Source organism: Primulina tabacum, chromosome 9, assembly GCF_025594145.1.
Source record: "Primulina tabacum isolate GXHZ01 chromosome 9, ASM2559414v2, whole genome shotgun sequence".
NCBI classification, from domain to species: domain Eukaryota; kingdom Viridiplantae; phylum Streptophyta; class Magnoliopsida; order Lamiales; family Gesneriaceae; genus Primulina; species Primulina tabacum.
In genome coordinates this window covers 33174937-33191115 of record NC_134558.1, presented here as the reverse complement: position 1 = coordinate 33191115, position 16179 = coordinate 33174937, and the positions used below count along the sequence as shown (strand labels likewise).

General features: G+C 31.9%; 1 protein-coding gene across 1 annotated transcript; it reads right to left on the bottom strand.

Moving 5' to 3' along the window:
* On the bottom strand, window positions 1–4489 carry LOC142555323 (lysine histidine transporter-like 6). Its single transcript, XM_075666142.1, is given in 10 exon segments — window positions 1–197; window positions 846–892; window positions 895–913; window positions 1028–1119; window positions 1254–1362; window positions 1431–1824; window positions 1931–2202; window positions 2204–2315; window positions 4078–4217; window positions 4401–4489. Coding segments are annotated over 10 exon segments (1314 nt in total). The 5' UTR covers window positions 4431–4489; the 3' UTR covers window positions 1–98.
* Window positions 4490–16179: the final 11690 nt, after the last annotated feature.

Here is a 16179-nt window from a genome sequence, read left to right as displayed (position 1 = left end):
TATGCAGGATATATCTATAATCATGAAATATATTGGATTAATTGTTTACACTACAGAGTTTCAGAGGAATGAAGACGAAAAATCACCACTCGATCAATCTACGAATAGAATTCATAAGTTGAGGCATCAGTAATAATATTTCTCAGGCCACCGATGGTTGACGCCAGCATGATGAACACTCCCACAACTATGCTTGTCTGAAACAAAATTATTTGATATAAAAAAAAATAAGAGAAAAGGGCAAACGGGTTAAAATTTTATGGGGGTGGAAAGTAATTTACATAATAATTCAAGAGTAAGTCTCTTATGAAACAGTCTCACGAATTTTTATCCGTGAGACGGTTCAACACTATCGATATTCACAATAAAAAGTAATACTCTTAGCGTTAAAAGTAATAATTTCTCATGGATGACCCACATAATAGATCAATCTCACAAATATGACCCGTGAGACCGTCTCACACAAGTTTTTTCCATAATTCCGAGGGGGTCAAAATTTTCAATTGCTAATAAAATGCAAATGTTGTTAAATATCACTACCTTTGAAGTATTTTAAACTTAGGAATTTGAAAATTATCTAATCTAGGGAAGTGAATTTATAGAATTGGATTATTATTATTTTTTCTAGCAATTCTTTTGTCCAATATGACGTCATATTTATGCAAAGGAGGAAGGTGTGTAAGACGATCATCTGCCGTTTTATAAAAAGTTACAGCTGATGATAATTGTCCAACTTAAATCTTTTAAATCGTACAACAGTTTAAATGTTCTGTTTTGATTGCTCTCATAGCAAAGACAATTATTACACTTAACAAGACGTGTTATTAACTTCCAATGTAACTTACCCAATTGATAATCCAAGAACGGCTGAATTTCTGTGGTTTCTTAACTTTAGCCATATTATACTAGGTAGCTGCAAAACATAAATTGAATGGGAATGTAAATTCATATATAATCTAATATACAAAAAAATTGGAGCTCCGACAAAAATAAAAGCATAAATAGAGTATTAATTCGGAGGGCTCACAAAGTAGGAAGTTGGAGCAAATCCAAATCCACCAAAGAAGCCAAGAAGATCACCAAAGAAAGGGAATGTCACACCAATAAAAAGGGTAAAAGCTGAAATAATTTGCTCTTTTATTAGTAAAAAGACATATATAATCTAATTTATACGAAAATTAATCATGTTTCTACGGATAATTTATCGTTAACACTGTCAAGACGACACAACTAAACCATGATAAGATTCTCACCTACATAAGCAGAACGGACAATGAGCCTAAGCACAAATCCAGAAGGGGTGATGTTAAATCTCTTTGAAATTGTTCTCTCAACCAAGTCGAATACTGGCATTGCATAAACCTGTAGATACAATCTTTTTTTAAAAGTTTAGTTACACGTGAAAACATAAAATATATATAAAATTATACCTGATAGCTTCCAATGACATGAACCACAACCATCAAGTTAGCAGAAGCAATGAGCCATGCCGGTTTCTGAAGTGCCACGAGCACATTGTCAGCTACGTCTTGCCCGAACGCCCAATATCCGATTAGGGCAACGGGGAAATAACAGATCCCATTAATGAAATAGGCCCAAACGGCTCCTTTCCACATTGGAACTTTTGAGGGCTTCTCAGGGGTAGATGGAATAGTGGCCTGGATTTCTAGCACCACAGCATGTCCAGCATAGGCAAATGTAACCTGCCCTAAGGCATTGAACACACGGAACATGTAGTCGATGGAACTAGTTTTCTTGTATGCGTAGCTCACGTTCGAGACCCGGCCGTGGCTAAGGCTACCTATCCAGGCAATAGTTGAGTAGCTGCAAGCAATCAAATGCATGCAAGAGAAGGTCATCAGAATATTAGACAAGCCTTTTGGTCACGATAAAAATAAAGAAAAAGAAAGTATGATTTGCTTTGATTTACCTTAGTGACATGATTGCAGCAGCCAATGAAACACCAGACACAGAATTGAAATCTGGCAATTGAGAAAGGAAGAAATGGAGACCTCCGAAGATGCAAATCCAGTAAGATTGCCTAATTGGGGTGCAATTAGAGCAGGCGATTTCCATGAATTTCTTGAGGCACTTCCCTCCGGTCACCATGTATACAATGTCACATCCCACCTGTACAATGAGCTGCTGAGGCAGTACTATCCACGGCCCCAGCTTCTTTCCAAAGGCGTGTCGTCCCAGGTCAGTAGTACCGGTCGAAACGGATGCCAGGCTCGCTTTCGTGGAGCTGTATCATCTGCCACATTGTGTTTAAGGTGATGCACCAGGACAATGCCAGGACCATTGTTCCTGGACCCCTGTTTCGAAATCATAATATTAGCCAAATAAGTTGATGAAGTTGAGATTATTATTTCTGAATTTCAAGAGAAGTAACGAAATTGAGTGCGAATATAGTTCGATATGGCTTGAGAATTTTGAAAATTACCAAGTATAAGATCCATTATTGGTAAGCATGAACTTTCAAATTCAAGAGTTCCATTTTTTTATGTATTAAATGGATCCATGGAGGACACAAAATATTTCATACCCCACTTCTTTTAACTCAAATAACATAACTTAAAAAAACATGTATACACTTCAAGAAAGAATATATATATATGGAACTCACAGATCTCTATAATATTGTCCACTTTTGGTCTAACTTATCATATATTTGCTATTGGACTTTACCAAAAGACCTCGTATCGAGGACCAAAATTATTCTCATGGTTCAAGCCTCCTCTCATGCCTTATGGTAAAGACTTAGAGCACTACCTATCTCGATCTCATCACAGATTTACTAGGAGCTTTCTGTTAATATTGGAACATGGACCTAACTCAACCCCAAAATCTAGCTCAAGGGGGGAAGGATTGTCCAAGCCCATATATACAACTCCCAGATTATTTATCCAACCGATGTGAGACAATTAACACACCCCTCTCACGCCCAGGAATGAACATCTGGAGCGTGGAGTTTACAAATGACCCAATTATGGGCAGAACGGGTGGCCTAATTATAGACAGTCCAACACATAACGGTGGAACACGTGTTCTGATATCATGTTAATATTGGAACTTGGACCTAACTCAACCCCAAAAGCTAGCTCAAGGTGGAGGATTGTCAAAGCCCATATATACAACTCCCAGATTATTTATCCAACCGATGTGTGACAATTAACACTTTCACCTCATTGTTTAAGTATCCGAAGATTCCATCAGCATGGCTCGATCTAAACGTGGATCTGATACTACTTGTGCAATGTATATAACATATCTTCACAATTGTTTGATATGATACACTTTGGATCTAAAACCTCGTGAATTTGCTTTTAAATTTTATCCAAAAGACTCCGTATCATTAGAGATATTTTTTCATCTTATTAACACATAATTTTTCCTATATATTTTCAATGTGAGATTTTAGTTTAATTTCTATATATATGTGTGTGTATGTATGTATGTATATATATATTATATATATATATATATATATATATATATATATTGGTGTAAATAAATGGGAAGAAAATTCCATTTTGATAAATTATTTTTTCTACCTCACTTTATAATTTCAAATAATTTTTTTAATCTAAGATGCATGTCGTCTAAAGTATCATTGACTGTGTAATTTTAATCTATTATTAATGCGGAAATATTTTTTTCAAAAATATTATTCTACTATAAAATTTTAGCCCTACTAGTACATAATTATTTCACCTATGAACGTAATGTAATACGGAGTTATTAAATAATTCTTGTATAAATTTAGCAATTTTAGTTTTCACGCACAAGCAAAACATGCATGCATGTGGTTGATTGTTTGTGTCTTTTATGGATTAATTAATAAATACAACGACGAAATCACTTACACGAAGTAGCTACCAGCTAGCTAGCTAGCTAGCTATTATTGACCAGGTAGTTATCACAATAAATTTAAAAATTATTAAAATTCTATATCTAATCCTAGTGAAAATTATTAAAATTTCATATAAAATCCTAGGTGGGAAAAATAACATTGATATATATAATATAATCATACAAAGCTTATACATCCACTTAAGAGCAGAGAGAGCCTCTTACCATCCCAAGTAAGCCATGGCATACGGCAAACTGAGCACACCCGCACCAACCATGGCCGTGACCGTATGAAACGTCGAGTACCACCATTTCGCCTCGCGCGAGGGACCCTTTCCTTCCCATGTTTCGTCCGGTGGAATATCCTATGCATACAATACAAATTTCAAGTGTTCTGAAAAATTATATATATCTCATATCTAAAATACTAATTTTTTCGATCCCGATTAATGTTTCTAATAATTTACAAATCTTGAATTAAAACCCTACCCCAAAAAAAAGTAAAAAAAAAAAAAGAAGAAGAATAAACGATGATCGGGAAAGTTTACCTTGGGTTGTTGAGGTGTGGATGATACCATATTTTTCGTAACGGAAGCAAAGCACACCCAGAATGCAGGAGTTGATCAGTGCCTATCATCGTGTATTTGTAGTGCTTAATTGTTTCCATTTTATTTCTTTTTAATCATTTTTTTGGTGGAATATTAAAGATGATTGGAGACCACCCTTGTATATTTCTATTGGATACTTGTTACCTTTCTTTCATCGTGAGTTTATTGGCATGTTGCATCATCAAAAAAGCTAGCTTTATATTCTTCTTTCTGATAGTATTATTTAAAGGAGTAGTCTGTTATGAGACGGTCTCACGAATCTTTATTTGTGAGATGGGTCAACCCTACAGATATTCACAATAAAAAGTAAGACTCTTAGCATAAAAAATACTTTTTCATGGATGAACCAAATAAGATATCTGTCTCACAAAATACGACCTATGAGACCGTCTCACATAAGTTTTTGTCTATTTAAAGAGAGAATAAATAAAGTGGATGGTAAAACGCACTACGAGCTTATGCTCATTATTTGTTCTTGAGTTATAAATTTAACAAAATTTGACAAATATATTTATATTAAAGTGTGTATTAATCACCAAGGTATTAAGCATGAGTCATGCTATTAGGTATAGCGGGATTTGTACAGAAATTATTGCAATAAAAAAATTTCATTTATCAAAATTTCATGATAAATTCAATATAAAATCTAATGTGTAATAACAAAATTTCACGATAAAATTATTGTAAATAACGGTGTACGATATATTTGTTGTACATTTAGCATTATTCATCAAGTATTGATAAGTAGTACATCAGTGTTTTATGAATTTTTCGATAAAAAACTTGAAAATACAAGAAATAATAATTCCGATTTCAAAAAATTATAAAAATCATGTATACGTATATATACATATATAAACCCTTGAGCTAACCCAATTGTATGTAAATCATGCTAGTTATGTAAACCACATTAAACAAAGTTTGTGGAACAGACTCGATACCACCACTAACTCGAACACTGTGCAATAGACTCAATAACTCCACAAACTCGAACACCTTTGATGGCAATTTATTTATTATTGTATATAAATATGTTTTATGTCCTAATTAATATGACCTTAAAACAATGTAAATTTAATTCTAAAACAAAAACAGGTAAATTTCATAACCTGACCACCAAATCATGAAGCATTCCGATTCATTAAAATATATGGTCACCATGATGCTAATTACATTGTTTTATAAAAAGAAAAACAATGATTATTTTGGCTCCAATTGTTGTTCAGAATTGACTAATCATAACCAGAAAGTTAGTAAATTGCCCAAATCACTACTTTAAGTATGTTTATTCCCACAATTTTAAATAAATATATAGAATAAGTAAAAAAAAAAAACATCCGGCTTTATTAAATTTGATTATATAGAATCCTCTGCGCCGCCTGTTTTGAGCTGGAGCTAAGTGACAGGTCTCACTGGATAAACATCGAATCCTCTGTCTGATTAATATATATATCTATCTATTACTACAATAAATATATGAGTTGAATTGTGAATTTACATCTATGTTCTTATCTTCATTAATATATATCTCTTTGCTTGTTTTGTTTTCATTTATTAATTAATTAATCTATTACCACTATAAATATAGGAGTTGAATATTCATTAATACATGTCTCTTTGGTTGTTTTGTTTTCATTTATTAATTAAGAGTCTAAACTAAATTGAAGAAAAACAAAATTTTCCATCCATTTGTGATGAAATTTGCAATCCATTTTAAAAATCTATTATTATTATTATTACTATTGTAAGGCCCGAGATTTTATTTACAGTAATCTGAGATTAATCTGAAATGATTTGGCAATGATTAATACGAATTATGGGTAAGTGAGAGGTGATTAAAGACGGAACAGATCAGACCGAGACAGACGAGAAAAGACACAAAATGAGGTCGCGTGTGAGATTTGTGGTGCGAGGACCGTAGCTCTCGCGCACATGCGCGTCATAATGCGCGCACATGCGCAAGATGGACAGAAGGCCCCGCGCATATGGGCGAAGTGAGTGCGCGCATATGCGCGAGCATATGTTACCAACGTCCAGAGAGCCTCGCGCATATGCGCGGAAGGCGTCGCGCATATGCGCGAGCTGCCGAGAAATGATGTGCGATGACCAGTAGGTCTCGCGCATATGCGCCGAAAGATGTCGCGCATATGCGCGAGACGTGTTACTCGAGGGAGCAGGCCACTTGCCTTGCTGCATGCGTGGTATATATATATATATATATATATATATATAAACATGCATATTTCTTCAGAAGAGAGAAAAAGGAAACGAAGGAATCGAGAAAAGTTTTAGTAAGGTTGTAGAAAATCCTTACGCCTTTTGTGAGCAATCCGTCCGTCTGTTTTCGAATCCGAGTATAGTACCGTGTTCCTAGCGACGACAGCTACAACTGGACGTAAGTTTCGTTACGTTTAGACATGTTCTGAAATTATGATGTTGTTGGAATTGAATACCCGTCATATATGATATTCTTGACATGTTAGACATCATAGAATCGAAGTCAGATTAAGAAACGGACTGATTATGTAATTGTTATGACTTTTTGGAATTGATTAATTGAGATTCGATATCAGATTGGTGTTGTTATTGAAATTATGAGTTGCACCGATATTGATTATGAGGTCTGGTATTATATCTGTGGTGTTGGAATTGACGGGGTTATCGAGACTGTATTGTTATACCGTCGAAACATCAGTTGATTGATATTGATCAGATTCGGTATTGATTTAGATGGTATTGTGATATCATATGTCGATTGGCATTGATCAGATTATGTTTTGATTTGAGTATTAATCAGAACAGAGTTTGAACTGAGTTATATACTGATATTGTATCTATTCGATTGTCATTATCAGATTGGGTATGGACAGAGTTGAATTCGGGACTTCGTCTTCGTCGGACCGAGAAGATAAAGGATATAAATTAATGTTGAGTTGGGATTGCACAACTCGAGTGAGGTTTGGCTCGAGTTTCCCTAAATCACATACTTTACCTTATTGTATTGATTTGATTGATGTACTTGTTCTCTTGATTTATAGACAGCAGGTATTAGACGAGTAATCTTGTGACAGAAGTGCCTGGTAGTGGTGGGATCGCCACGGGCACATTGCACGATGTCACAAGATAGTGTATTGGCGATTGTGCCAAAGTCTGTCACCGGATGTTTGGCTATCGATGTGGATAGAATTATAACTTCTTCTATTACTGATGATCGATATTATATCGATGTGGATAGAATCGGAGCTTCTTCTATTACTGGTGATCGGTACCGTATCGATGTGGATAGAATCATAACTTCTTCTATTACTGGTGATCGATATTATATCGATGTGGATAGAATCGGAGTTCTTTCTATTACTGGTGATCGATACTATACCGATGTGGATAGAATACGAGCTTCTTCTATTACTGGTGATCGATACCATATCGATGTGGATAGAATTGGTATTTCTTCTATTACTGGTGATCGATACCCTATCGACGTGGATAGAACTGGAGTCTTTTCTATTACTGTTGGTCGATATGGGAATGCTAACTTCTTAAAACCGGGATCCCTAGACTAGGATTGAGTCTAGTCTTAAATGTGAAGTCATGAGTCTAATTGATAGTTATATTGATTCATGTTGATTATGTTCCTGAATATGGTACATATTGACTTATGTTCCTGATGATGGTACATGTTTAGAATATGATTTATTCTTGATATGGATTTATATTCTGATTTGAATACATGTTAGACATATCCGTTATATGCTTTTATATTGTGTTTATGATTGCATGTATACATGATTTATACTGAGAATGTAATTCTCACCGGAGTTATCCGGCTGTTGTCTTGTTTGTATGTGTGCATGGCAACAGGTGGGATAGGATCAGGGTCAAGAAGAGAACGAGGCTGGACTAGATAGCGTGGAGATCCGGGCTTTGAAGCAACTTAGGATTCAGCACTGAGATATAGTTGAACCTAGTTGAATTCTTGTAGATAATACAAGATTTGTATGTTTATGTTTAATATGTAATTTGAATTGAATTACATTACGTTTTCGCTTTGTATTTAAAAAAAAAAATTTAGACCATGTTTATTATAATTGGTTGAATTATTCCTAAAGACGATTAAGGAATGAATTAGCGTCCGGGTCCCCACAACTATAAATATATGAGTTGAATTATGAATTTAACTAAATCTATTACTACTATAAATATATGAGTTTAATTGTGAATTTACATCTATGTCCTTATCTTCATTAATATATATCTCTTTGGTTGTTTTGTTTTTATTTATTAATTAATGAATCTATTACCACTATAAATATAGGAGTTGAATATTCATTAATACATGTCTCTTTGGTTGTTTTGTTTTCATTTATTAATTAAGAGTCTAAACTAAATTGAAGAAAAACAAAATTTTCCATCCATTTGTGATGAAATTTGCAATCATTTTAAAAATCTATTATTATTATTATTACTATAAATATATGAGTTGAATTATGAATTTAACTAAATTGAAGAAAATCCATTTTTTGTGATGAAATTTGCAATCCATTTTAAAAAATTACTTATATATATAATTAATTTCAAAATGATAAAAATAAAAAATATATGTTTTTGTTTGTTTTTTCATAGCTATTAAATGAATTCTAAAATAAATTGAAGAAAAATGAAATTTAGCTCCTTTTTTCTTAGATAAAAAATTTAGCTACCATTTTTTAGAGTGTCATTTAAATTTATCTTCATTTTTGGAACGTTTTTTCATAGCTATTAATGACTTCTAAAATAAATTGAAGAAAAATGCAATTTAGCTACCACTTTTTAGAATAAAAATTTAGCTACCATTTTTTTTAGTGTCATTTAAATTTATCTTCCATTTTTTGGAACGACATTTGTACTCCATTTTTTTTAAAAAAATATATCTTTAATAAAATTTTAAATAATAGTAATAATCCAATTTTTAAAAAAACTTATATCTTTAATGAAATTCAAAATGATAACAATAATAAATATATTTTTTTGTTTGCTTTTTCCTAGCTACTGTTATTATTATTATTATTACGACTCTAAATATATGACTTTAAATTGTGAATTTACATCTATGTTCTTATGTTCATGAAATTATATTCATATGTCACTGTATTTGTTTTCATCTATTAATTAATAAAATCTAAATTAAATTGAAGAAAAATAAAATTTAGCCTCCTTTTTGTGATAAAATTTTCACTCTATTTTTTAAAAAAATTATATCTTTAATGAAATTCACAATGATAACAATAATAAATATATGCTTTTTGTTTGTTTTTTCTTAGCCATTAATGACTTCTAAAATAAATTTAGAATAATAAATTTAGCTACCATTTTTTAGAATGAAATTTAAATTTACCTTCCATTTTTTGGAATGAAATTTGCACTCAATTTTTTTAAATATATATATATCTTTAATAAAATTTAAAATAATAGTAATAATATATACATTTTTTGGTTTGTTCTCACGTCTATTAGTGAATTCTAAAATAAATTGAAGAAAAATAAATTTCAGTCACCACGTGTTAGAATGAAATTTACACTTCATGTTTTTTCTTTTAAACAAACAATATATGTAATGAAATTTAAAATAAATAGAATAATAATAAAATTTACGTTCCATTTTTTTAAAAAAAGAAATTTTATTCTTATTTTAAAATATTTATTTTTGTTTTATATATTTCTGTTTTTTTTTTTTTTGAACTCTATCTTTATTTTTTAGGATGTCCTTTTATTTGATTTATATTTTTTCATTAATTAATAAATTTAAAATAAACAGAATAAAATGAAGTTTATGTTTTCGTTCAAAATTTTATAGTCATCCAATTTTTGAATAAATCTTCTGTAAGACGGTATCAAGTTGATAATCTCTAAGACGAATCGACATTTTTTATCAACTAATGTTAATGCATTTTAAAATAAATCGAAGAAAGATGAATTTTACACTATTTTTCAAAATTTTATAGTTCTCCAATTTTTGAGTAGGTTTTATGTGAGACGGTTTCATTGATATATATCCTAATACGGGTCGACCCAATCATTCCCAGAGTGAACAACACTATTTTTTTCATGATTCAGGTCAGATTGGAGACATGTTTTACAAAATTGACCCACGAAACATCTTCATATGAGTTTCTGTGACAATTTTATTTTTAACTTGAGTTAATTAACATCCATGAATAACGTAAATTGTTTGAATTTACATGTATGTCCTTATTTTCGTTAAATAATATTAATAAATACATGTTTTTTTTGTTTTTCAATCATTGATAAATTTTAAAATCAATTAAAGAAAACTGAAATTTTATTTTGGAATAAGATTTACAGTATTTTTTTAAAAAATAATTATATATTTAATGAAATTTAAAATAAACGACACAATGTCAGCAATACGCATAAGAACTTCCTAAGACTTCATCAATCTTAGTACTATTTTCACTCGTAGCATGCTTAACCCAACAAAACTAAATAACAATGAAAGATTAATATTTTAGTTCAAACATTTCTTGATCTTCAGGTCAAATGTTATATTTGTTACCCAAAACAAGACTTTTATTTCTTATAATTTTGATGTATCGTGCAAAGCCATATACAAAGCTAATTGCGAACGTAATGAGAATTGCGCTGACTTGAGTGTCAATGGGCCAAACCATAAAACTTTATGCATGACAGATCCAAATAATTATTTGGTGCCATGAGAGAACACTTCAAAAAAATTGAAATGAGCTTAAATTGATTTATCTGTAATAATTACTTTTATATACATCAAAGTGATAGAAAATGATCAGGAATAAGAATGAATTCAAATCCTTTTTATGTGAAACTAAATTATTCTTACATCTATAATTACTTAAAATGATTTATAAGATTTTATTTCTGTTTTTTAAATATTTTTTTTGTTCGAAAAATAAATTTTTTTTAAATATTACAATTATTGTAATGCCCGAGAATTTGACTATTGTAATCTGAGATGATTTATTGATTATGAACTGAGGTGATTATAGCCGGGCCATTCCGAGACCAGACTGGGCAAAACATATGAAAAGTACAATGTTTGGACAGAACTGTTGGCGCCCGAGCGGTGAGAAATGACCGCCCGAGCACCAGTGTTCAATAAGAATACCATTCGGGCAGAACCTGTGGCGCCCGAGCGGTAGAAAATTACCGCCCAAGCGCTAATGGATAACAAGCCGAGTACCGGGCAGAGTGTTCGGCGCCCGAGCGGTAGTTTATAACCGCCCGAGCGCCGACTGAAAATCATGGAGAATGGGACACGTATCTTTACATTCATGAGATATATATATATACATATATCCTTCAGAATTTGGCAAGAAAACCGAGAAAAGGGTCAGGGGAAAGTGATAGAAAATCCTTACGCCTTTTGTGAGAAATTCGTCCGTCCGATTTTAAATCCGACTTCAGTACTGTGTTCCTATCGACGTAGGCTACAACTGGACGTAAGTTTTACCACGTTTTGATATGTTTTGAAATTATGATGTTGTCTGAATTGAATGGAATTCATATATGATGTTCTTGACATGTTAGACATCATAGAATCGAAGTTAGATTAAGAAACAGACTGATTATGGAATTGTTATGAATTTTGGAGTCGATTTGATTGAGAATCGATATCCGATTATATTATCGTTGAAATTATGAGTTATATCGATAGTAATTATGAGTTATGGTATTATATCTATGATGTTGGGATTGACGGGGTTATCGAGACTGTATGGTTATGCCGTCGAAACATCAGTAAATTGATATTGATCAGACTCGGTATTGGTTGAGATGATATTGTGGTATCATATGTAGATTGGCATTGATCAGATTATGTTTTGATTTGAGTATTAATCAGAACAGGGTTTGAACTGAGTTATATACTGATATTGTATCTATTCGATTGTCATTATCAGATTGGGTATGGACAGAGTTGAATTCGGGACTTCGTCTTCGTCGGACCGAGAAGATAAAGGTATAAATTAATGTTGAGTTGGGATTGCACAACTCGAGTGAGGTTTGACTCGAGTTTCCCTAAATCACATACTTTACCTTATTGTATTGATTTGATTGATATACTTGTTCTCTTGATTGATAGATAGCAGGTATTAGACGAGTAATCTTGTGAGAGAAGCGCCTGATAGTGGTGGGATCGCCACGGGCACATTGCACGATGTCACAAGATAGTGTATTGGCGATAGTGCCAAAGTCTGTCATCGGATGATTGGCTATCGATGTGGATAGAAATGTGGCTTCTTCTATTACTGGTGATCAGTACTGTATCGATGTGGATAAAATCGTAGCTCTTCTATTACTGATGATCGATATCATATCGATGTGGATAGAATCGGAGTTTCTTCTATTACTGGTGATCGATACTATACCGATGTGGATAGAATCAGAGCTTCTTCTATTACTGGTGATCGATACCCTATCGACGTGGATAGAACTGGAGTCTTTTCTATTACTGTTGGTCGATATGGGAATGCTAACTTCTGGAAACCGGGATCCCTAGACTAGGATTGAGTCTAGTCTAAAATGTGAAATCATGAATCTAATTGACAGTTTATGCTGAGTTATGTTCCTAATGATGGTACATGTTTAGAATATGATTTATTCTTGATATGAATTTATATTCTGATTGGATACATGTTAGAAATATCTTTTATATGTTTTTATATTGTTTTATGATTGCATGTATACATGATTTATACTGAGAATGTAATTCTCACCGGAGTTATCCGGTTGTTGTCTTGTTTGTATGTGTGCATGGCAACAGGTGGGATAGGATCAGGGTCAAGAAGAGAACGAGGCTGGACTAGATAGCGTGGAGATCTGGGTTTCGAAGCAACTTAGGATTCAGCACTGATATATAGTTGAACCTAGTTGAATTCTTGTAGATAATACAAGATTTGTATGTTTATGTTTAATATGTAATTTGAATTGAATTACATTACGTTTTCGCTTTGTATTTTAAAAAAAAAATTTAGACCCTGTTTATTATAATTGTTTGAATTATTCCTAAAGACGATTAAGGAATGAATTAGCGTTCGGGTCCCCACAATTATCTTCATGTTTTATGTCCTGTCAAATTTCTTTCGATAAATACTTGTAGAATTTGTAGCTAATTTTTCAATGACGCGATTTATGTATAGATCTTTATAATTTCAAAATATATCATAAAAAGTTTAGAAATTACAGTTGTTGTATGTTCTACACGTGCAACGCACGTACATGTTTTCTAGTATATATATATATATATATATTAATTTTTTAAAATTAAATATTGTTGTGTTCCTCTTTATATATATATATATATATATATATATATATATTAATTTTTTAAAATTAAATATTGTTGTGTTCCTCTTTATATATACATACATATATATATATATATATATATGTATCAATTTTTAATATTTTTCCTGATAGTCATCATATCGGTTTCAAACAATGGGAAATTGGCCTTCAGTCTCCAGCCGTCGATTTTTTTTGTGTTCAGTCCCTGAGTACTTTTTTAGTACCACATTTCCACATGAAGTGTACCACATTTTGTATGACATAGTACCACAATTTTATGGGTAGAGAGTGAACCCAAAGAAATGTTTTGATCGGGAAATTTTCACCAACTTCCCCTTCAAACAATACATATCTCATGAATAATTTTAAGTTTTTTAAAAAATTCACTGAGAGCCGAAACAAAATTAGACACACCTTTAAAATAACCTCGACAAGAGTGAAGCGAGGTTGAGTGTGAGCATTGCAATCAAATTTCTTTTTAGTAAAATGTGCTAAAACTCTATATATATGCTATGCCTATTTTCACACCCTTTTTTTATTTCAAAAAATTTATATTTACCGATTTTAAATTTCAAATTTTGCGATATATTTTTGGGTAATTTGCATCCGAGCCTCCTATAAAATTTGGAAAAAATAAGCTGGAAAGATTTTTTTTAAGCAATACCATATGTTCTTAAATAGATCTGTTGGAGGGCGTGCATAAATTACATATATTACAAAAGTGATCGAGACTTGTTACGCTTGAGCATTTGTGCGATTTAAAATGATGGACTGCATAACTATTGTCAGCTATAATTTTTTGTAAAACGACAAATTCTCGAACATACAATTGATACAGAGCCAATATCACATGTTGGACTCTCACAGCATGAATTACAATTGCTAAAATTATTGAAAGAGATATATGAGGTACATCATGTTGTGTACAACATTTGAGACACGTTAAGTTTGAGTTGATATATGATTTAAAAAATTGAAGTTGTATTGTCATCATTAATTATAATTTTTGATAAAACGACAAACATTTTTGTGAACTCGTGATATGCACGGGGATTCAAGACATGCATTAATGTGGGCAGACCATTTTAGAAGCTTAAATTATCTAAAAAAAGCCATTTCTGAATGTAGTGTATATATATAAAAGCCATTGTTTTAAAAAACGGTAGGCGGTCAACCATCCACCACCTAATGTCTATGATTTTTTTCCCAATACCTAATTCTTCTTTTTTCGTCTCCATATTTTTTCAATAATTCATCCGTGTCGGATTCAAACTCAAAATATGTGGCACATTTCTCATCTGCATCCGATATAAATTAATAGGCAAATATGTCAAATATTCTTTAAAAAAAAAAAAACATTGATAATGTAACAACACCAATAGAGAGAGCTTTTCTAAAAATTAGGACAAAGAACGGTCATCTAAATGGTCTTAGGCCACTTCGTTAAAAGACTGATAAAAACATGTCTCAATTACTACATTTAAATGAAAGATTTTAGTTTGATTATAAAAATCAATTCCATGAGATTTATTTTAATAATAAATATCAAAATAATTCTTATAGAAACATGTCAACCTTATTAGTTTATCTATGGCTAAATTATCAATATACCCTCAATAATAAACTTAAGTTTCTCCTCATTATCTATATCAGGGAAAATATGTTTCAACTCCATGACACACACAATTTTTGTTTTAGCTCCCTATTTATTATTTTAGTGATTTTCATTGGTTGTAGAGCTAGTTATCTTCTATCTATTGTTTTTTGTTGTTTTCTTCTTATTTTTCTTCCACCGGTTATGATGAAAAATAAATTTTCGATTTCTGCTAGAACTTTACAAAAATGGGGTGGATTAAATTATTATTTTTTCATTATGAAAAAACAGAATTTCTTAAATATTTGTCAATACCCATTTCGATTTTACTATTGATAACTTTTTTAATTAGGTTGCTTTTTTTTCCATTATTTTTGGTTACACATTGGATGAGAAAAGAGGTGTACAAGTGAAAAGTAAGAAGAAAAAGTTGTAGGATTTGGCTATAGTAATCACTGTTAATTGTCCTGCGTCGGTTGGATAAAATATCTGAAAGTTGTATATATGGTCTTGGACAATCCTCCCTCTTGAGCTAGCTTTTGTGATTGAGTTAGGTCCAAGTTCCAATCTTAATATGGTATCAGAGCTAAGGTTCTACCGTTATGTGTTGGACTGCCCATAGTTGGGTCACCCGTTCTGCCCATAATTGGGTCATTTTAAACTTCACGCTCTAGATATTCATTCATGGACGTGAGGGGGTGTGCTAGTTGTCCCACATCGAATGGATAAAATACCTGAGAGTTGTATATGGTCTTGGACAATCCTCCTCCATTGAGCTAACTTTTGAGTTGAGTTAGGTACAAGTTC